This window comes from Myodes glareolus, chromosome 17 (assembly GCF_982192425.1).
Source record: "Myodes glareolus chromosome 17, mMyoGla1.1, whole genome shotgun sequence".
Classification (NCBI taxonomy): Eukaryota; Metazoa; Chordata; class Mammalia; order Rodentia; family Cricetidae; genus Myodes; species Myodes glareolus.
In genome coordinates this window covers 56,557,573-56,581,482 of record NC_142042.1, presented here as the reverse complement: position 1 = coordinate 56,581,482, position 23,910 = coordinate 56,557,573, and the positions used below count along the sequence as shown (strand labels likewise).

Here is a 23,910-nt window from a genome sequence, read left to right as displayed (position 1 = left end):
TGACCAATTTGACAAGATTTCCTAAGGCTGCAATACCGGCACTCATATCTTGGTAGTAACCAATGGCTCTCTAATTGGACTTAAGGCCTTTTGAACAGGAGAGAAACCATGCCTGGTACTGGAAACCTAACCAGCCTCCTAGGGCTAACGAAGTCATGGATCTTAGAGTAGAACCTACTACTGCCACTTTACTAAGTCAGCATAATTCCCCACACATTCTAATTATTTATCTCTATGCCCACAGATACATGTAATTCTCATTACCCATCAAATAAACGTTTCTTTGCAACAAAAAAATTGCAGAAAACCACAATTAGTCAAAATACAAAGAACAAGTGGTCGTGGGGTGCCCATCTCCAATGCTGCTGCTGTATCTAAGGCTCAGGTGACATCATAGAAGAGGGGGACAGAAGATGGCTAGTGACAGAGGACCAGGAAATCTGCTGGGAGAATGTCTTTTAGAAATGGCAGAGAAGCTTCACCCATCCCTCAACAACCTGCACAAGACCTGAGAAGCACAACACCAATAGACAAGCTCACATGGAAGAAGGAAATCTCCCTGGGCCCCACCCGAGGACAAAGAACTATAGGCAATTAAGGATTGTTGAGAGCAGGAGAAATAGTCATCCCCAAGAATGAGCCCCATAATTGTTTCTCCAACACCAAGTGGTCAGCCATGAAATCATACACACCTAAGTAAGACTAAACGGACCGAGCAGGTTGTATTTATACACTTATGCATATCTATATGTATATACACATACATACATACATGTAACGATGACAAAGAAAAAGATGCCATGAATTTGAGAAGAGGTAGGGAGATATAGGAGGGGTTGGAAGGAAGAAAGAAAGGGGGGAATGATATATTTTAATTCCCAAAAAACTGAAAAAAAGAAAAGATGAAAGGAGGTTGAGAATGGCACCTGACATTAACCTCCATATACACATGCACACATACATATGCACATATACACACATGCATACACACACACACACACACATACACACACACACAATTTTTTGTTTGTTTTTCAAGACAGGATTTCTCTGTGTAGCCCTGGATATCCTGAAATTCACTCTGTAGACCAGGCTAGCCTCCAGCTCAGAGATCTACCTGCCTCTGCCTCCCTAATACTAGGATTAAAAGTGTGCCCCATCACCTCCCAGCTAAAGAAACATTTTTTTAAAGTATAGTTTTGAGGTGCCATTACTCTCTGTGTGTCAGGGCATGTTATATGATCATTTTTTATTGTGGGCAGCTGGGCCACGTTGCTTCACATTTTTGTCACTTCTTGGCGAAATACATGCACATTAGAAGTCTCGATTGGGAAAACGAGTACTCCATGTCCCCCTGCTTTATTTGCCAATTCAATAAATATCTATTCAGCCAGTTAGAGGCTTTCTGATACTTGAGAGTACTTTGTACTTCTTTGTAACCTACAAAGAAGAGTTTGGAGCCATCTCTGACCTTGAGTCTTAATAAGCAAGCCAGTTAGAATGGCATTCCCCTCCATGACAAATAGACAAATGCAAGCCCCTGGAGGAATTGAAAGAGAGCAGAGATTTCATGACTGGTGTATGTGTGGCGGAGGTAAGGGAGGCTTGCAGGGAAGATGCTGTTCTAGTTTCCTTCTGTTTCTGTGGCAAACAGCATGACCAAAGTCAACTTGAGGGGAGATGAGAGGGCTTATATCAACTTATAACCCACAGGCCATCATGGAGGGAAGCCAGGGTGGGAACTCAAGGGAAGAACTGAAAAAGGACTTAGAGAAACTCAGCTTACGGGCTTTGCCCCAGGCTCCTGTTCCATTACCTTCTTACATAACCCAGATCCACCTGCCTGGGGATGGTACTGCCCTCAGTGAGTTGGGTCTCTTGCCTCCATTAGCAATCAAGAAAAAGTCTCCACGGATACGCCTGTGGGGCAATCTGGTGGTGGCATTTTTCCAATTGTGATTCCCTCCTCCCAGGTATGTCTAGGTTTGTGCCAAGGTGACAAAGCCAACCAGCACAAATGGCATCAGGATTGGACTTAGGAAGAGTGGGAAGACTGCAGGCCAAGTGGGGACAGAGACTTTCAGGTGACTGAGACTATGCCAAGATGACGTGAGTAAAACCGAAAAGAGCTGTTCAGAAATAGGAAGCGGTCAGCTTCGGGGAAAGAAGGACAAAAAGACTGGGGTGCGGGCATGAGGCTGGCTGGGAGCATGAGGAGCCTGTCATGGTTAGCAGGCTGAAGTTAATTAGGCAATGGGGAAGCCACTGTGAGTGCCAGAAAGATCTTAGGAAACGCAGCCCGAAGGTTGTATGGAGAATGGTGGAAGCTGGAAATATACACCAGAACGTCTAGCTCAGGACAGAGGTGATGCAAACGCAGGGCTTGAAAGAAAGAGAAGGAACTTAAGAGCTATTGTGGAGACGACAGCTGGAGGGCTCTGGACGCTTCGGTGTAGTAGGGCTGAACATAGGGACAGGAGGTCGGAGGAAACCAGATACCCATGTTTGATAAAAATCGGTTGGGAGAACAATGGTACTCAGCAGAAAAGAAGAAGGGGGGTATCAGTGAGAATTTCTACTGTGTATTCACGGTGGGCAAGAAGATATGCATTTAATTTTAGAGGCAGGGAATTGGAATGCTCTGGAATAAAAAGGAAAGATACCCAAAAAACATTTGAGAAAATAATTAAGTACGTGTATTTTATTTTGAAGACCTGTAGACTTCAAAAGCATTCCATTATTCCTGTGTTTAGTAATGTCAAAATTCACAGTGATTCAGCCAGACTTGAGCCTGGGAGTGCCCAGCTGGTCCACGGCTATGCCCACTGTTTCTTACTGCCCTGGCAAGTTCCTGAATCTGAGCTGTAGATGTAGACCAGGCCCACTAGAAGTATTCAGAAGTTTTAGGGAGTCTGAAGAAGATGGCCAAGGAGAATCTCTGTTTAGAAAATAAGGGGGGACGAAAAATACAGAGGGGAATGGGAAGTCAGAAAGGAGGGACAGCAGCCATCACACAGAGATCTGAGAACCACAGGGTGTAGAGTGGTCCAAGAGGAAAGGGCTTGGCCAGCACTGCTGAGGGCTGCTGGCGGGCAGGGACTGGAAGCGTCCTTTGAGACGAATGAACTCCATCGCTCTGCAGGTCTCCGTAAGAAATCCCAGGAAAGCAGAAGCAACGGTCGTTTTGAGGCTAAGAAGTCACGGCAGGCCATATAAAGTACTTCATGACCTTGTAGGGGACAGGATGAGGACAGAAGCTAGAAAGAGTAACGGAGTGACAAACAGTGAGCGGCGGGATGGATAAGGGCACCTTTGTAGAGGCTTCAGTAAGGGGATGAGAGAGATGGAGCCAGACAGGGCAAGAAGAAGAGGAGGCTGGACCACAAGAATGAAAGTCACTGTGCAAAAAACTTCGTCAACCATCTACTAAAAGAGCAGTGGCGGTCCCCTGCAGTACCATCATCCCTAGGAAGAAGAGAGAGGCCCTGACACAGTGCACAGCGATATGACAGTTAGACACTTCAGTGTGCAATCCCTGTGAACTGGCCTCTGGAATTCTTCTATTTCCTCCTCAAGTATACTGGCTGGGGCTGGGGCTCAATGGCTGAGTGCTTGCTTAGTATGCACAAGGCCCTGAATTTACCCTCAGAACTGCACAAATAAATAACCTGTGAGACCTCAACACTTTCTCTTTCTCCTCTGAAAAGGTCTGTGTCTTAGTCTGTTTGTAGCAATATCAAAAACCTGAATGGAGAAGAGCCAGAAACAGCCCCTAGAGACTAGGTATTCCAAGACTAAGGCACTAGAGTCGATTTGACGCCAGTGGGAGCCTGATTCTTGCAGATGTACCTTCTAGTTATGCCCTCACACGTGGAAGGGACTAGCTGGGTCTCTCCAATCTCTTTTAAGGGCATGAAGCCATTTAGCCAACCACCTTCCAAAGGCCCTATCTCCTAATACCACCCCCCTGGGGTTAAAGTTCCAACGGGTGAATCCTGTGAGGACACAAATATTCAGGCCACAATACAGCCATGTCCTGGGCTGCACAGTGAGACTCTGTCTCAAAAACAAAAGGGTTTGAAGTAATTCCACCATATGCAAAACCTACCTAAGTTCCAGGCAACACAGCAAACAACTGTTCTCTCCTTATACATTAAATATGCACTGTGCTGCAGGGGTAAACAGGGGGCTGGGATGTCATCCATCCTGACTAAAGTGGAAAGTTCTTCGTTTCTCCATGAACACAATCTCAGGAACACAAAAGTAGCCCCTCTCCATCGGCTTTTGCGTTAATGGTCCCTTTAATTGTGTGGCAGCTGGTCAGGGTCAGAGGTGATCCAGGGAGCAGGCAGGTCCAACTGCCAAGCCCAGGGGAGCATGTACCCACCACATGAGCCTCCAAGAATCGCATTCTAATTTATGGCTTGGTGTTTCTGTTTAATATGAAATAAACAAATAATTAAAAAGGGTCTGATAAGATAGCTCATCAGGTAAAGGTACTTAGGAAGCAAACCCGATGATCTGTGTTCAATCACCAGAACCCATGAAAAGGTGGAAGAGAACTGAGTTCCCAGAACTACCCCCGGACTCCATGCATGTTCACATGTGACATGCAAATAATAATTAATTTTTTAAAATAACAAGTTGAGGTGTTGAGTGCAGCTCAGTTTGAAAGTGCTTGGTGAGCGAGTGGGTGCTGGGTCCTGGAGAATTCATCCCCACATTCTAAAACAACACCACAGAGCCTAGACAAAGACTAGATTTGCCAAACAATGTGACCGATGGCTTTATCATCATTAATTTCCTGCATTTCTTCTCTATAATTATAATGACACAAAGCAGGCTTTCAAGTAATTTCCTGATTTACACATGTCTCATGTAAAAACTGTGATTCCATGCACAGTTAGAACTTGATATGAGTCAAAGTCTAGAAGGGACAAATGCAGAACTGGGGTCAGGCAACCGTGCAGTGGGTAGGGAAAAGCACCCAGCTTCTCCTTTTTCCATCTGAGCCATTATGGTCCTTCCTCCCGAACTTCCAGCCTGCTTATCAAAAACAAACGGATAACTAAAGACTAAAAACAAGTATCAGAAACCAGAATGAGGCTGAGTAACTTTCTGCAACCCTGTTCAATGTAAACCCATTTCACCCCCACACAAGGCAAATGCAGTCACCAAAAACGAAGTATGCGTTCTCCATTAGATGACAGAACAGGGTCACGGACGCAGCAGTCCGTGTGGGACCCCACCAAGGTCTCAGCAATGCCTGCCCTGGCAGGGTGCTGGCAGGTGCCAGTCACCTGGCAAAGGGTCCTAGAACACTGCAGGCTTCCTGTCTCCTCATCGGGCCCAGGTCTCATCTTTGCCCATGTGCTCTTGGCCATGTGCTCATGTGCCATGATGAGAGCCCGGTTCAATCCCACCAGGGCTTTCTGGTCAACCCATGATATTGAATACTGTACTCCCTTCATTTAAAAAAAAACAAAAAACAAAACAAAACTACAGCGTTGGCCACACTGGCTACAGCCTAGCCCAGTTCCTCCCTCATCCCAGCTGTTCAGGTCTGCACAAACTCCGCTCAGTCTCTGGGAAGCGAAAGTTCTAAACTTGAACCCACAGATAGGATTAAAGGGTTCTTAAACCAGGGTGAAGAAAAGACCTGACATCTTTATTTTCATTAATATCAATGAAAATGTCCTATGTCCTTCAGTGATGGGCATAAACAAGAAATCAGATATTTGCATATTATATGACAATTTTTGTGGTCATATTAAAATATTCTCTTCATACCCACTACTTCCTTGAAGTTGGTGGTTAATAAATATTCCTCCAGATCTTGTATAACATATAAATAAGAAAGGAAATAAATATATTATGGTTTATTTTTTAAAATGTTGTTTAGATAGGGCTCACTATATAGCACAGGCTGGCCCCTACTTGCTCTCAAGTGCAGTTATTACAGATGCCACAACACAGGCTATTGAAAATATTTTGTAACTCTATTTCAATATGGGCAGTTTACCCTCTGGTCCTATGCATTTTATAATATGCATTTATAGGTTATCCTGTGATGGACGTTGTATATGGTACACAGCATCCCTGGTACTTGCCCTACTTGGTAAGGGAATATTTTATTCCCTGCTCAGTTCATCTGCTTCCTTTCAAATTGTTCCTTCCTCTACCTCTACCCTGTTCAAACACATATAAAGGCCCCATATGGCCTTTAGCAGAGCCAATTAATCTTCTTAATCCTTCTCTCTCTCTCTCTCTCTCTCTCTCTCTCTCTCTCTCTCTCTCTCTCTCTCAGCCCAGAACCTTCTTTTAGCTTGGCCTAAACTTTGGAGAGCTCTCCTCACCTTTCCTCCTACCCAGCCACATCCACAAGCACACACATCTAGTTACGCCCAAACATCAGGCAAACCCCAAGTCCTCTTCATGTGGTAGCAAAAGCCCTCTCTCTATCCTACATAGGATGGTCAACCCAGGAAGGTGACATAAAAAAAAGTCAGGGACATGCAAAGCTCAAAGACGGACAAACTTAGAAAAAATAGAGGAATAAAAGATATGAGGTGCCCAGGATACAACAAAGTCTTCCACTGCCCCAGATCACAAGGACATCTAAGGAAGCCTAACACTGTCACCAATAAGTAAACGATGGCCACAAAGTCAGTCTATAACTTAGTTGTTGCTGTGGAGACCAAACTGTCCTGCTCTCGCCCAGCAGCCTCTGGATGGCAAGGCCCTGTGATGGCAGAAACATCAAAGCTGTAAAACTTACCCAGAGAGAGAAAGAGAGATACCGCACACAGGATGTATGCCATCTGGACCGGCACTGCCTCTCGGGGCAGTGGCACTGAGGTTGCTCACCAGCTGAGTGATAAAATTCTGTGCTGTCACGACAAAGGTAAAGAGGAAGCTAGTGGTTTTCAGCCCACGGAGAGACGGAGACGGCTTGCAGAAAGCAAAGGTGGCTACATTCACAGTCACTCGGATCTGGGTGGGAAGTAACTAGTTAGCTTCACGGTGAAGCAAACACACACAGGCAGACAGAAGCTGGGGTTCTTCCTGGCTAAATATGAAGGAATTCCAGAAAACTGGATGAATAAAAAGCACAGAGAAATATTGTGTTCCCCTCTTGAGGGAGGAAGCATGAGGGGGCCCCTGGCAAATACAAACTCAGGGTCTTAGGAGGGGTGAAGATGGACACTTCAGAGTTAGGTTGCCTGAGGTTTGGGGCAGACTCCACCAGTAGCAGCTGTGTGACCTTCGAAAAGCTAACCTTTTCTAACTCTCATCTCTAAAATGGGGCTGCTCATACCACACACCCCACAAGAGAGCCCAAAAGCTCACTGGTTTAAAGCACTTAGAACAATATTCGGTCCACAGAAAGTGTTCAATGGGTATTAGCTCCTGTTAGCACCATCAGAAGACTCTAAATGAATTTTTATCTTCCCAGAGTGGGTCTGGAGACCAAGAAGAGCAGAAGTTATTAGCCTCAGTCTCTAGGACCTGGTAAAGCGCAGACTTAGGTAGATTAGTAGCAAGTTAGTTTGTTTTAGGGCACAGTACCAGATAGATTCTTCACTGTTCTATCCACTACCACCATCCACCTGTCTACCTACCCAAACATCATCTATCCATCCACCATCTATCCACTTATCCAGATCTCCTCATCCATCCATCCACCCACCCATCCATCTGCCAATCATTCTTCCGTCTATCTGCCATCCACTCCACTGCTCACTCATTATCCATTCATCCATCACCATTCATCTGTCATCCATTCATCCATCCACCCATCCAACCATTCATTCATTCATCTAGTCTCCCCTTCCCCCCACCCCATGCTCTGGTGTTGAGGTAGAACTTGCACATACAAAGATATTCACAACTGTCCCTCCACCCTCAGGAAATGCTTTTTTTTTAAAGTTGTTTTCCCTGTGTAATAATCCCTGACTGTCCTGGACTGTCCTAGAACTCCTTGATTTGTCGATCAGGCTGGTCTCAAACTCACAGAGATCCTCCTGCCTCTGCTTCCCAAGTGCTAGATATAAAGGTGTGTGCCACCACACCCAGCCAGGAAATGCCTTCTTAACCAGATGACCACCAATAGATGTGGCCACAAACAATGGGGCACGTAAAGGCAGAGAAGGAAGTTGGTGGGCAGAAGGGATGGTCAGGACAGTTGGGACTGAGCTAAAAAGAGGACTAGAGAAAAAATGGCTGGGGCACAATTGGGAAACACTCTTGCATAGCAGGGCAATGCTGACTGTCCCCTCCTTGGGGCTGGTGTGGGGAGGGCATTGATAAGTTGCCTGGGACAGATCTTAGCGGGTTGTGAAAGCTAGCCAGACTCTAATCTTGAAGAATAGAGGAACCATCAGGAGGGTTTTTAACATGAAGATAGCACGGTTTTTCTCTGAAAACAAAATTTTGTATTATTAACTGGTTGGAAGGTGAGGGAGGTAGAGAGATCTACAAACAAAAGGTCAGTCATAGATTTTTGTAGTTGCTTGTTTCACCAAGAACGAGTTCCTGAATTGGGGCATTTAAAATAAAGACAGGACAGAGAGATGAAACATCAGAAATGTAGAGAGTCCCTCTACATGACAAGATACCAAGTGCTGGAAAGCCTCGTGTTAAAGAATAGCCTCTCTTCTCTAAACAGTGAAGCCTGACGGAGGGGAGCAGGAGAGAACATGACAGATTGTCACAATGGGGAAAGTAGGGAAGCTCCCTTAGGAGATGGCTATGGCTGCAGGAGGTGGGGCATGTCTAGTCTGGAAAGAGTGAGTGAGTGAGTGGTTAAAGGAGCCTTCAGGACAAAGGCATTTTAAAGTAAAATTCACTTTCTTAGTGGAATGATCATAGATCAGGGTGCATCTACAGAGTTGGGATATTAATATTTAATCCATCTATCCACTCTTTATTTCTCTATCCACACACCTGCTCACTGAATCATCCTTCCCTCTGGTTAAATTCACTAGGTGTGGGCTCTTAAAAACGAGCTCCCCGAAACCAGTTAACCTACACAGGCCTTTGTGAAAGATTCTGGACTTCCCCCTTCAAAGTTCTGTGCAAGACCTGGAGGGTAAAGGAAGGACAAGAAAGCTCCACCCCTCAGGAACCTGGAGTCCAGTTCAGTAAACATCTGAAGATAAACAACAGAAACCACAGGAGGAAGCAGGCTTGGGGTGTCCAGCGCATGGCCTGGCAAGAAAAATCCTAGGAGTGAATGGCTGGAGAGGCAGGGCTGGCCACCAAGATCCGTTACAACAGGCATGCTCTGAAGTAGGTTCTTGCAGGTCCAGTATGATTCCAGTGGGCAAGAGGGGATAGGAAGGAAATCCCAGGAAGAAGTAAAATTCCAAAGACAGAGGCAGGGGCATGCTGGCTGTGCATAGGAGAGCATTAACTGGCAGGCTGCCTAGGGCTGAGATCTCAAACTTACTCTCCAAGCTGGTAATTGCAGAAATCTGTTCACCGTTTTGGCTAGAGCTGTCATAGGCCACATTATGGTATTAATATTTTAGGCAAATATACTGTATCAGCAGTTACTACTGTGGAATAAACATCTACACAACTTGGTGGCTTCAGTGATATTTACTTTCACTGATCAGTCTATGTGTTAGCTAAGTAACTTCACTAATGTGTCAGGTGATGGGATCAGTAATGGCCTAGGATGGCCCTGGGTTGGACAACTCAATGCTTTGCCATGTGTCTTACACATTTTCACATAAAGAGTTCCATAGACCTAGTAAAAACACTCCATCCTAGAGGACTAAGGAAGAAAACAATTCACAAGTCTCAGGAAGTCCCTAAAACTTACAACATCCACAAGTCCTTCCCACGCCCACTATAAGCAACAAGGATGCAAGGACAGGAGACTCTCCACTCTTTTAAGCTTCCTATTAAGTTGTGCAGAGAACTCCAGGCATCTAGATTTCGTGAACTGCCAGCCATGCTGGCGTGGGTGTTTTCAGTACTTAGCCGCCTTATCTCTGAACCTTTAAGTAACCCCTTACCTATGAAGTAAGTAACCTCAGCAAACTCCCTGGTTCACCAGTTGGACTTTGGTGGCATTACTTTGATCTGTTATTGGTTCCCATCTGCAGTGGGTGGATCATTGCTAGAAGAATTGTGCCACAGAACAAAGACTAAATCCAAATGCAAGCTCTGCCTCTTGGTTGCAGGAAGCAGCTCAATGACCCAGCAAAGGGGTGGGGGTAGAGTTAAAACCTCGAGCATCACTGCATCTGTCATGTGCGGTGAAGAGAGAATTATCTCAGAAATAAGCATGAACCGCGTGGCCAACAACATGGAGTTTCTACAGCCCTGAAACGTATCTGACCCAGCAAATGTGCTGCAACTTCAGATTCCTGGCTCTTGCCAAAACATTTTTTCTCTTTCTATTTTAGTTGCCTCCATTTCTGCCAGAGCATTGACAGGGTGATGTTGCTTCTTTTCTAAAGGGAGGAGGAAAGGCAGAGAGAGAGAGGAGAGAGAGAGAGAGAGAGAGAGAGAGAGAGAGAGAGAGAGAGAGAGAGAGAGGAAGGGAGAGCACTTTTGTTGTCAAGGAAAAAAAAAGCTGTCCCAGTTCCTGCAAGATAGACAAAAAGTTGTATTGCTTCTCTCAAGCTGACACACCTTGATATTAGTTCTACAGAATCACTGAAACTGTGAACATTGTGATCTCACATCATACGCATCTAGGGCCCCAGAACAAACCACGATGTTTCCCTTACTGGGTGCACGACAGTTTCCTAGACTGACTAATGACGGGCATTGCCGGGCCCACTTTACAGCCAAGTGAATGGAGGCTCCAAGTCCTGGGCTGCTCTGTGGAAATCCTCAAGGTTAGAGTCTGAGGCTGCTGTGCTGACTAGTTCTATGTCAGCTTGACACACAAGGTAGAGCCATTTTGGAAGAGGGAGCCTCTACTGGGAAAATGTCCCCCTAGATAGGCCTGTGGTGCATCCTCATAACTGGTGATTGATGGGGGAGGGCTCAGCCCTTTGTGGGTGGGGGCCACTCCTGGACTGGTGGTCCTGAGGTAGGAAAGCAGACTGAACAAGCTACGAGGAAGAAACAGCCAGTAAGCAGCACCCCCTCAGGACCTCCACATCAGTTCCTGCCTCCAAGTTCCTGCCCTGACTTCTCTCAGTAATGGAGTGTGACCTGAGAGTTGATAAGAACTCTTTCTTTCCCAAATTGTTTCTGGTCATGGTAGGATTTTTTTTGTTGTTGTTGTTGTTGTTGTTGTTGTTTTTGTTTTGTTTTTTGTATTTGTTTTTTTTTTTTTTAGGGGTGGGTGTTTTGTTTTTTGTTTCTTTCAAGACAGGGTTAAATCTGTAAAGCCCTGGCTGTCCTGGAACTCACTGGGCAAACCAGGCTGGCCTCAAATTTAGATCCACCTGCCTCTGCCTCCCAAGTGCTGGGATTAAGGGGGTGTGTGTTGCTAACGGAGGGTCAAGTGTAGGATAGTGAGTGACTTGCAGAGGGATTAAAAACAACAAAAACCAAAACCAGAAAGTCTAAGGGGTCAACAGCAAACTGACTGCCACTGTGTCCCCTGGAGCCCTGGAGTCTTGCCCTAAACTCAGACTTGCTGATGTCAGGCAGCCTGTGGCTAAGCCTCATGGCTACCTGTTCAGCATTCCAGCCACTCTACAAGAAGGGACCAAGAAGAAACCATGGCTCTCTCTGAGTGACAGTGCTGCAGGCTGGGCCTGTGGTAGAGGATGCTGCCCAGTCTCACCCCCGCCCCTTTGTTCTGGCTGCTTGCTGCCCTGGCTCCATCAATACATTTACTATAAGGCTAAAGAAGTTTTCAAAGTGTGGACTGAATTCCTGTGAGCAAAGGCCAAGGGCAGGGTTTGGCACAGAAGCAGCGCAGGCACCAGGGGTGGAGAGCTGGAGATCTGCTTAGCTGCCTGAAGAAGGAAGATACCACCGCAAGGATCCCTAGGTCATTTCTTCTTGCTAAGGGAACATTCCCCAGGGAAGGGCGACTCTATAAACATCCTGATTTACAAGCAACTTTGATGAACAGTTTAGAGAAGACAACTCAGAATAGGAGGAAGGAGTGGGGACAGGAAGCTCCCATACCCACCCTTAGGGACAAATACCCAACTGTTGTGGCTGACACAGTCTGCATTGTTCAAGGGTTCATTGTACTACATAGCCAACTTAAGATTTTTGTGTGTGTGTGTATGTATGCTGGCGGGGTACATGACTTGTAGCAGCCATACGAAGGTTTGCTCTCACACTGTTGGTCCTGTGGACTGAATTCAGGTAGTCAGGCCTGGCAGAAAGTGCTTTGAACCTGCTAAACCACCTCACCAGCCCTAATCACCCCTTGCTACACTAGGGATACACAGCCCAGTCCAGCCTCAAACTCAATAGGTAGAACAGGCTGAGGAACTATTACTGGCCGTGCGTCTGCCTCAGTTCCCCACGTTCTGTGATTACAAGGGTATGCCACCACATCCAACTTGTCTAGAATCTACTGCCTCGCAGTATGTAAAACCACTACTGCCTTTTCTTTAATGTGGAAGAAGTTAAAAATACATGTGGTGCCACGGGAGCACTGAGCCTTTCTGTGTTTTCACACGCCTCCTCCTTCGCCTGCGGCCGTTTTGTTGCTCTGACTTCTAAGTGCTTTAGATGCTCTACATAGTTCCTGTATCTGGCTTACTTCACAAGGCGTAGTATCATTAAGTTTCAATCATGTGCATGTTCAAGGATATCCATCTACCTACCTACGTTTGTATTTTGGCGCATGCACGCATGTGTGTGTGTGTGTGTGTGGTGGGAGATGGAGGTCTCATGCACCTGTGTGAGAATAAACATGCACCCGGAAGCAATTGGGGTTCTTTCTTGATCACTCTCTGACTTATTGTTTGGGGCAAAGTCTCTCACTGACAGTGGAGCTGGCTGATTCAGCGGGGTTGGCTGGCCAGAAAGTCCCAGGGAGCCTCTTGGCACTGCCTTCCCAGTGCTGAGATTATGGGCATGTGCTGCCATGCCCAGCTTCTCCATGGTGTCCGTGGTCAGAAACTGAAGCCTGTATGGTACTCTGCCACCTAAGCCATATCCCCAGCCCCAGGATATTCTTTTTAAAGGCTAAACAATATTCCGTTTGTTTACTCATTCATCTGCTGATGGACATTTAAGTTGCTTCTACCTTTTGGCTACTGTGAATATAATGAGCATATGTGTCTCTTGGAGACATGGCTTTAAGAACATATTTTCTTTAGGACATATTCCCAGAAGTGGGATTGCTAAATCATCTGGCAGGTCTATTTTTAATCTCTTGAAGAACCTCCATACTATTTTGCATAATGGCTGTACTTCACATCAACACCAACACAGCTTATTCCAACTTTTCTGTATCTTTTTAAGATTTTTCATTTACTTACATTGCGCGTGTGCACATGCGTACACACACACATACACACACACAAGCTCTCTTGGAGGTCAGAAGGTATTGGGTCCTCTGGAGCTGGAGTGACAGGCAGTTGTGGGCCACCCAATGTGAGTGTTAGAAACTGTGGGTCCTTTGCAAGAGCAGCAAGTGCTCTTAGCCACTGAACCATCTCTTCAGCCTCTGCCTTCTTGCACAAGAGCGGACATCCTAACACACACCACGTGGCACCTCCTGGTGTCTGATGGGCAATGATACCATGCATCTTCATTTGGATGTATTCTTTAGAGTTTTCTACGCAACTCCTTTCCTAATTTTTAACTTTAATAATCAAATTTTTCTTTTCTTTTTGTGTTTTTTTTCAAGACAGGGTTTCTCTGTGTAGCTGTGGAACCTGTCCTGCCATCTGCTTTGCAGATCAGGCCGGCCTCGAATTCAGAGATCTGCCTGCCTCTGCTTCCCAAGTGTTGGGATTAAAGGCGTGCATCACCACCACTCAGCCAATAATCAAGTTTCTACACAGTTTAACTGATGTCATACCCAAGAAATAGCCACCAAAGTCACACCCAAGAAATAGCCACCAAATCCCAAGTTTTAAACATTTTCCCCACATTTGATAGCACTCTGACCTCAACATTCCATTGCTTCTCCATCAAAGGACTCTAGAAAATTGTAGTAGCCAGTGCTGCTGGCCCAATATATCTGGGAATGCAGGGGAGGACTCAAGCAAGCAGATTGAGCAGGGCCTCAGCTGGCTCCACACTCCACGCAGGGAGTGGGCGTTCATCATACTGGTTTCCTTTCAAACTTTCGATCATTTTTATTTATTTATTTATTTATTTATTTATTTATTTATTTTGAGACAAGGTTTTATTGTGTAGCTTTGGCTGTCCTGGAACTCATTTTGTAGACCGGGCTGACCTTAAATTCAGAGAAGTTCACCTGCTTCTGCCTTCCAAGTACTGGGATTACAGCTGCCTGGTGACTTTCAGTGTTTCAACATTTGAAGTTTTGCTAATTTCTCTCAGGGTGGGCTGGAGACAGGGAAGAACATGGTGCTGAGAGCATGCCGCCCAGTTCAGGACCGCCCTACTTCCTCTGTTGTAAACTCAGGACCACCCTCTTCCTGCCTTATACCAAGGTTAGGTCTAGACAGGTAGGGATGCTCTCGATTGTGCCCAGCCAGCCTGCCCCTTCTGTGCACTAGTACATGACAGGTGCTTGCCCATCTTACAGACTTTCTCCTCACTGATGCAGGCGCCACCCCGCAGGGCCTCTAAATGTGGTGTGTCCTCCGATGCCATCTGTGGGTACAACCATCTTCTCTGTGGCAGCCGCTGCCGATGTGGTGGACCTGCCATGTTCAAATCTCTACATAGCTATTACTCTAGTGTCCTGTGAGCACTGCCCTGTAGTTACAGGGCGCAGAGTGGCTGCCATTCAAGAACCTGTGCTGGACCTCCTCAGCGTGACCTGAAGATGAGACCACATCAGTGTGGGGACTGTCCCCATGCAGGGCACATCCTAAGAATCCCAGTGTGAGACTGAGTGCCGGCCATAGTGAATGCCCCATCTTCATGGTACCATCAGCCTACCAGAACATTTGCCAGGCATCCTTGGAGCATGGAGAAGGTCAAGTTAGACAGGTTTCTGCAGCAACCTGTGAGAAAAGGCCCAGGGGCAGGCCGGTGGCAGGTGGCCAGCCTCAGCAGTGCCTGAGCACGTGGCAGCAGGTGTGTGAGAACATTTGTTTTGCTTTTGACATTGAGAAGGAATCATTTCAGTAACAGTAGAGTTGCCCAAGCCAGGCTCTGCCTGTATCAGGGCTTGGACTGGAGAGAATGCAATGACAGGCCATTTTGACAGCAGATCATTTAACCATACACCCCATCTGAGCAACTCACATAAGGTGATTCCTAAACAGGACACAGGAATACAGGGTGCAAAGCAAGGCCTAGAGGAATGTCAGCCCGGGAGGTGGGCTGTGGATGTCTGCAGAGCTGGAACAACGCAGGAGGGGCTGCGGGTGCCTGCTTCTGCCCAGATCTGCTGGGGAACAGTGTGGTTTTGTGTTTTATGTTGCAGAGTTGGGACTCCAAAGTGAGTCAGAAAAACCACCTGTTGCAGCCTCAGTCTGGTCAGAGAATGTGAGCGTTTCCTCCTCTGCAGAGACGGATGGTTTCCAACTTCTCGTTCCCGAAAGAGAGACTGCTAAAGGTCATGGGAATTGAGCAGGAGACAAGGGAGGGAGGAGCAACAGGATCTCACCCCTACACCTTTCTGCTCGCTGGGAACCTGATCACGGATGTGATGGCTACTCTTGGTTGCCAACTTGACTACATCTGGAACTTAAACCCAAGCAGCTGGAAACCCCTGTGAGGGACGGTTTTTATAACTGAATCATTTGAAATAGGAAGACCCAACTCTAAAGATTTTGAAGTGGAGAGAGCCACCTTTGATCTGGGCCACAGTTTCTGGTGGCAGCCTGCACAAAGGACAGGAAGGAAGAAAGCTTGCTCTTGTTGCCAAGCCCATCCCATCACTGGCAGTAGAGCCGATTTCTCTGGGAAAGACCAGCAGGGACATCCAGCTTCATAGACTGAACAATTACCTGGACCTTCTGCTTGTAGACAGCCACTGTTGGCTAGCTGGACATGACCTGTAAGGTATTCTAATAAATCCCTTTTATGTGTATGTTCATTCATTTTATATGTTATGTTCCTATAGAGAACTCGAATGGACTCTCTGGAAGGCAGCTGTTTCACTGAAGACCAAAATATACACCGTTGACTCTGTGTATGTCTTGCGTGTACATGTGGAGGGCAGAAGAAGCTCTATTTTTGTCCATCTTTTGTTTTTTTTTTTGTTTTTGAGGCATGGTCTCTCACTGGATAGGGAACTACCCATCTCTGTACTGGACGTGGGTGCTACCATGCCCAGCTTCATATATATTTTAGATCTAAGTCTTTAATGTCTATGTGTGCTTTGCCTGCATATGTGTACATACACCACATGCGAACGTAGCGCCCAGAGAAACCCAAAGAGGGCATCAGATCCCCCCAGAACTGGAGTTACAGATGGCGGAAGCCACCATGTGGGTGCGAGAATTGAACCAGATCTTCTGCAAGAGCAGCTAGTGCTCTAAACCACTGAGCCATTTCACCAGCCCCCACCGCAAGACCCCCATGTGTCCAGGGGATTGTGTTCCGGTCCCCGTGCCTGCAAGGCCAGAACGTGACTGACTGAACCACCTCCCAAGCCTGACAGTGCTGTTACAGGATTTGAAGAGAGTCGAAGGTACTGCCTTTGCACCTGGAATCAGCCACAATTCCTCCTCCTGGTGAGAGGAGAGGCCCACAGAAGCCAATATCAACTTCCGCACACAACTTCCATTTAAATTAAACTTCCTTTAATGAAATAAAAAACAAAAACCAATGGTGCGTTGCATAATATTTGTGGCCACAGTATAAAACAACACAATTAGTCTGTATAACATTGGGTATGGACGAAAATACACAAGACCTCTTTGTCTACGGAAAAGTCTGCAGATTCTCGTGTTGTACACCAGAAAAGAAACCCAACCTTGTTCTCCTAGTGAGCTGCACATGTGTGTCACTGAGAATATGGTCACACAGCGGAGGAGAACTCACCTAAACCCTAGTTCCCTTCTTCCTGTTGTCAAAAAAAAAAAAAAAAATTCCCCCGAAAGTAGCGAGTCGTGTAGTATTGCTTAGTGTTCCTGCTCCAGAGGTGCAGTCTTTGGCTCACAGGTGCCGTAACAAAATCATGGCTGCAGGCAGTCTGCAAAGCAGGAGGCAAAAGCCACCAGAGAAACAGAGGTCCGGGCAGGAGGGAGCCCTGTGGCTGGGGGGAGGGGGCGAGACACACATTGGGACATTTCTCAATGAGGATTTGATCCAGCTGGTGAGTCAGGGGGCCAGCAGATCCCATGCAGGAAAAATCTGAAAGGTTGTTAAAAAGCCAGAGTTTGCATTTTTCTTATTCTATTTCTTTTTTCTTTTTTAAAAAGTGAATCGTGTGTGTAAACATCGTAAAGTAAACACTTGGAAGTAATTTCTAGGCTTCGATCTGAATGGAGCTTAGGCTCTTTCGGGGGGAGGGGGAATTTTCGCAACGAGGGGGGAAAAAACCCAACCTTCTATAAAGTTTCTCTTTAAGAAGTGCAATTTCATTTGCCAAGGCCTGGCTCAGCCTCCCCTTCACCAGTACTTCAGGGGAGTGGGCGGGGCTCAGGAAGAACACTTCAAGGGGAACCCTATTTGGTACATCAAGAGTGTTTGACCACACTTAAAGACTCACATCCCAGAACGTTGCTAGTCCATAAAGGAACTAAGGTCCTGGGGCTTCTGGCCCCTCTCCCAGCCCTAAGCAGTTTGGGGGTCTGGGCGTGAAGGTCAGGACCTTTGCAACTCAGGCTCAAATCTCAACACCAGTTGAGAAAGGGGAAGGCAGGCCTGAACACTCATCTGTCTCACCATCAGGTGCCTGTCTGGCCCACCAGCACCCAGGGCCTGTCTCACCCAAGGCTAAGTCTCTCTCCTCCTAAGGAGGACCACACGACAATGACCCTGAGTCTTCTTCAATAACTGCAGGGCTCAAAGGCTGTTACTAAAGAAGTACCTGGCTCTACTCCCCTAATTCCTGTGTGTACAATCACTTGTACCCCACCTCTGTCTGAACGAGCGGTTAAGGAAGTGACATTTAGAAACGCCCATATCTGTCAAGACCCCCCTCTTCCTCTGGCCTCTCTTGTTGCGTGGGCTGCAACGCGGTCTCCTTGTTACCTCCACACTTGGATCTACCCGGGCTGGACCCACTTGGAACCATCCGCTCAGAATCTCAGCACAGGAGCAGAGCAGTCCCCGGGTGGGCCAAACAAGCAGAGGAATCTGGATGGCGAACACAAATGCCACCGCGGGCCACATGGAGACAAGGTGGGGAGGGGGGCTCAGCTCATCCTGGCCCACGGTGACAAAGAGCTGCAGGGGAATGGCCTTCTATTTGTGTTACTTTATTGCTCAAAACAAAGGAATCTTTCCCCCCTTTGGAAGACAACAGTGTCAGATCCTTCAGAGCCAGAGGGACAAGCAAGGGCATCAGTTGGCAGTGAGCCTTGGTACCCAGGGGAGGCCTGTGGGTGGCCAGTGCTGTGCTAGGTTGAGACTGGGTGGCTGAGGTCCTGATGAAGACCTGGAAGGTGTGTCTGTCTGATGTCCTAATTCCTGCTGTGCCCAGTCAGGCAGAGCCAGCTGCTCTCAACCTGATTTTACAGGCCATTCACATGACAGTAAATTGCTGGGTTCCCTTCATATTTCTAATAGGAAGGCAAACATCCACAAAATATACCCCTCTTCACTACCCTCCTGCAGGGATCTTAAAAGGACTTCAAGGACTGAAAAGGTCACAGAAAACACACGCTTGCTCTAAGCAATTTCTGATTCCTTGAAGTCAGTCAGGATTGCAGGCTGCAGTCTGCTTTTGTGTGAAGGAGCTTGCGAGGCAAGTGAAGGGTGTGGCACACTGTGGCTCCCATGTAGGTCCTGCGGCCACCAGCGACAGTGCCTCTCATGAAGGGACAGGGCGCCTGGCTCAGCTGTATAACTCAGATGCCCTCAGCTCCTCCCCTCCCCTGGGCTCTCTGGAGCGCAGTGGCCCCTGAGCTGTCAGGGAGAGAGAGAGCATCTCTTCCTTTCCTTGCCCCCAGTGGCCTTTTGCTCGCAGACCTGCCCTGAACAGAGGTGGCAGTGGATTTTTCTTCATACTCATTCTTAAGGCTAAGGTGGCGAGATAAGGTGCTTGGTGGAAAGCCAGATTCTAGACTCCAGGGCTGCCGTTTCCTCACTCTCACAGAAACAAACCCGAAAACAGAAGAGGGTGGAGAAGGGGGGGGGGGGGAGCACAAAGGGCATAGGAATCAAGAAGTCACAGATGCTGAGTTTAGGTTCTAACAGAGTTTAAACTCTTGAAAATGGGGACTGGGCAGGGTAGTCAAAACCACAGCTTGCCTTTGGTGCAGGTCTTTATCAGCTCCGGGACAGCAGGGAGGGCAGCAGGCAGCAACTCTACAGATGCCAGCCCCTAGCATCCGGATGCTAGCTCTCAGGTGGGCAGATACCCGCTCACCCGCGATGACCAACTCTGAACACCTTCAGCCCTCCTCACCGCAATCCCTCAAATCAAAAGCGATCAGCACACACAAATGAGAGGGTTGAGAAGCTGCTAGGAGGAAACTAATTAGACCAGGGTTAACCGTTGAAAAGCTGCAGCTGGGGAAACACACACTCGATTGTTACGTATCAGAAAGTGCCGTGGGAAGAAGAGCCGTGTGCTGGTAAACATGTCCGCGCTCAGAACTTGACATGCAGAAAAGAGAGAGCGCCAAGTCCCACCTGAGATTAGAGAGGACTGGATTTCGTGTAACACACTTGGTTGTAAAGTATTACTGGTCCTCTTCTCACCCCCGCCATTCCTACACTGTTCCTCTGTCCTTCCATCTCCGCTGCTTAATCCATCTCCATGGACATGAGCCGGCGGCGCTCCCGACGCGTCTCCCGCACCTCCTTCTTACAGCACCAGTGGGAACTGCAGTATCCGATGAGGCAGGACAGGAGTCCGATGACTGTGGACAGGCCCACGCCAATCAGCAGCGGGTACTTGAAGGCATTCAGCACTGGGCACGAGAAAGAGAAAGGGTTAGTGCTGAGAGGGAGAGCGCTGGGAACACTGGCCCCCTCTCTCCCTCCCCTGTTTATATCCCCCACTTCTACTCAGGGTCTCTGTAGAGACCAGAGCTCCCCAGATCCTGCACCTGGCACGGGATTCAGAAAGGAGTAGTCCAGCTATATTGAAGAAATGAGCCCATGCCCCCCACTCAGCTCTTCAGAGCTGGGCGTGTGTGGGGGGCACGGTAAAGAGATTTTACTTGATGCCTTTGAATGTCAACTTCTTTTTAGGGTTTTGGCAGGAGATTGATTCTAAAAGTCAGTATAAGGGCACCGCACATTGAGCAGCAGATGCATCCTTAAAGGAAAAAAAAAACCTGAATAAATCAATTCTATGCATCGAATAACTGAAGTGTACTAAAGATGCTATTTTAAGTAACACTATAGTAAATTATCGAGCAAAGTGAATAATCACTCCCTTCCTTGTTTGGTAAATCTGGATTTTCATATGGAGTTACTTCAAGCGGAGTTGAGATGCAAATGAGGCAGAGATGACAGGAGTTTAGATCCCACTCCAGGAGCGCCATCTTCCCTCCCAGCAAGCACCAGCATTTCGCGTAGATTCTGCCTCCCTCCATTCAGGTCCTTAATGTTTGGAATGATCTAATTATCATAACAGCCCCATGGGAGACTACTGTCACAGTTTTTCAGGATGTGGACCAGAAAGTATCGTGGGTGGCGCTCTGTGCTCCAGGCAGGGCATGGCTGTCCCCACCTTCAAGTCAGACTGGCTCTGTTTACCTGCGCGAGGGCTTCTATCAGACAGGTTTACTAACACTTCCTTATGGGGGAGAGTGGAGGAGCGGCTCACGAGGCCCTCTACTCCAATATAGAGTGGTTGGTAATTACTGGTGTGTGTGTGGTGGGGATGGGGGGAATGGAACATGACTCTTCTTCAGTGGTACAGCTGCCTGTATGCTGCCCATACTCCTGTACCACTAATAAAGTCACGGAGTCACCAAGCAGACTTGGGTGACACTGCTTCTTTGGTTAGTCATTGCTTTCATCCGTGGTGACTAGAAGTGGGCCTCCTAGGAAAGGTCACTCAACAGAAAGACTCAATGACCTGGAGGAGCTGGAGTGGGATGGCCCCTCTCCTCAAACTGACTTGCTGCTAGGGAAACACACTCTTGGTCCAGGCTTCTCCTGACCCTTGGAGCATCTGGAACCAATTCTCTCCATGGAGTTGTTCCAAATGGCGTAACTTTCTGAAGCTTTCACAGGGCAGACATGTTTCTTGGGAATAAAGGGACAAGTGTTCAGCTCTGAGGTGCTCAAGGGGCAGAGATCTGATCGGTTAGGTTGGTGCGGACGGGGTGGATCTGCTATGGGTCAGTAAAGCTAAGAGACACTCTCCCATCTTGGGGTTCCAAGAGGTTCCCACTCTGTGCTAGTGGCTCTGGGGGAGCCTTTCTTTTTCAAGAAGTAAAACAGTATGCGATGGGAAGCTCAAGTGGAAAGATCACGAGTTCGAGGCCAGTCTTGGGCTAGACAGTGAATTTGAGCCACAGGAGATCACATCTCCAAAAGAAAAAGCAGCGGGTGGGCTAGAGTAGGTGGTCTTTAGTCTACACCTCTCCTGGAGGCCTCTCCGCCCCCACATGGCAGAAGCCATGCCGACCTTAGGATACAGTGAAATGGGTTTCCACAGACCACAGAAGGGCCAAGGCTCCCACAATCCTTTTCCAGGGGTGTCACCAGGCCCGGATTGCAAAGCTTGCAACATGCAAAACTGCATAAAATATAAAACAAGCTGCACCAAACTATGGAAACCTGGATTCTATGTGCTGTAGCAAAACGCAAGGAGGAGATAATTCAGCCACTCGGCGCGGGAGCTCACCGTCCATCTTCACAGTTATAAAGATAGGCCTGGAGTGGATCTCGGCCTCCCTCTGCCAGGAACCTGTTGGTGACTTCACCCATGGAGTCACAGAACAGTAGTAGTTGCCAAAGTCCTGGTCCTCAGAGCCATGCACTTGCAGCAAGAATTCCAGCACGCTCACTCGCTCCAGACTGAGAGTACTCTTCCAATCCCTCAGGCCTGTAGTCACGACTCCCTTCCGGTCCAGGGAGGAGAGAAGGACGGGAGCTTTGTCCAAACCAAAGGAGTGTACTGCAAACCAGGATACGTCGAAAGCCATGTCGTCTGTGGGTCACCAAGCAAAGCACCGAGGTCAGGGTATGAGCAGAAGTGATGGACACACTCTCCATAACTGTAACCCTTATTTCAGGCTGGCTCAGGCAGCCTGTGATGACCTGTCACAGTCACCCCTGGGGCAAGGCCACACAACCACAGGAAGCAGTGTGTGAGCCTGTGACAAAGTGTCCAACTTGACCATCACTATAAGGAACAACGGGAAGAAGAACAGGGGTCACTTTGCCCCCACGGATAGACAGTCCTGTGTGTCAAGTCTAGGCATGATGTGCAGGGTCCCTGGGCTCTTCGAGTAGAAAAACCGGAGACTGGAAAGACCGTAGGGTTGAAAGAACAGATTGTACATTTAAAACAAAATGTACCCAACTTAAAGCTGTAGACAATTTGAATTGGCTTGTTCTCTTTGGTTCCCCGCCCCCTTCCCCTTGCAGAAGTGTTTAAGCTCAGAACAAGAGGGGAAAAAAAATCAAGCTGAGAAAATTGAACAGAGTTAATAGTCCTTGAGAGTAAAGTTGGTGAATCAAACTGAGATTCTAACAGTCTCAGTGAACTAAGGTGGGGCAGACACAGAGAATGTGGAAACTGAGGCCGCATGCTAACCCAGACCCCCCTGGACAGTACCAGCCAACACCAGCTGTTTGGCTGGGAAACCCATCCAGAGGCCATGTGAGGACTGTGGGTCATACACACAATTACATCTTAAATCTCCTTGACAAAATTCCTTTTTCAAACAAACAAAAAAAACTCAAAAAACTCACTGAGTATTGAACCCAGGGCTGTGCTGGGCAAACACTCTGCTGGCAAACTACATTACCCCCCTGGCTCGGGACTTTTTATGCCAGTTTTCGCTGAACAACAACAACAACACTCATCCATTCAGTGAAAGTGTACCAATAATGTTGGAAAACACATCATAAGGCAGACAATGTTATCCAGACCTGTGCAAGACAGAATGGGCGGAACTAACAGCAGGAGTTTCCTAACATGTCCAAATGGTGACTCCTTCTCAGCTCACTGCTGGGGCAGAGCATCTCTCGCCCACCCTTCTGTACTTCAGCACAAACAGTTCACCGTGTGTAAGTCTCTGAGACCAGCTTGGCAGGATTGGGGTGAGTGTTGCGATTTCCACTCAGTGCCAGGGCACAGTGGGCTTTCCTACCCATGGAAACTCTGCTGCCATGCGCAAGCCTAGAATGGCTACTAAAACAAGGATAGAGGTCTTCCCTTTACTTCATTCCCCACTGTGCATCATAGGATGGCAGGGAGAGCTAGCCTGGGCTAGAACCCCAGGACCTACTGGCCACATGACCTGAACAAGCCACGTTAGTTCATTGCAACTTAGCTAAAGTGCAATTGATAGGGGTCTGGAAAGATAGCTCAGCAGTTAAGAGCACTTACTGCTCTTGCAGAGGAGCAAGGTTCAGTTCCCAGCACCTACGTCAGGTGGCTCACAATTGCTTGTCACTCCAACTCCAAGGGGATTGACACTCTCTTCTGGCCTCCATAGACAGACAGACAGACAGACAGACAGACAGACAGACACACACACACACACTTGTGTACAGACACACACAGGCATACATATA

The 23,910-nt window shown here is 47.6% G+C and overlaps 2 protein-coding genes across 3 annotated transcripts in view; both read right to left on the bottom strand.

Moving 5' to 3' along the window:
- Nucleotides 1-6,915, bottom strand: part of Cd101 (CD101 molecule) — a 39,093-nt gene extending 32,178 nt beyond the window's left edge. For both annotated transcript variants that reach the window (XR_015735357.1, XM_048442192.3), the window contains exon 1: nt 6,779-6,915. Coding sequence is in view for 1 of the 2 variants with exons in the window: in XM_048442192.3 (XP_048298149.3) it covers nt 6,779-6,821 (43 nt within the window). In the remaining variant the exon portion in view is untranslated. The remainder of the gene's footprint in view (nt 1-6,778) is intronic.
- A 9,903-nt stretch (nt 6,916-16,818) lies between these two features.
- The window catches only part of Ptgfrn (prostaglandin F2 receptor inhibitor), a 72,050-nt gene continuing 64,958 nt past the window's right edge, over nt 16,819-23,910 (bottom strand). Inside the window, exons 8-9 of the mRNA XM_085677921.2 lie at nt 22,010-22,315; nt 16,819-20,117 (exon numbers count right to left, since the gene is read on the bottom strand). Coding sequence (XP_085534047.1) covers nt 19,951-20,117; nt 22,010-22,315 — 473 coding nt within the window. The 3' untranslated portion in view covers nt 16,819-19,950. The remainder of the gene's footprint in view (nt 20,118-22,009; nt 22,316-23,910) is intronic.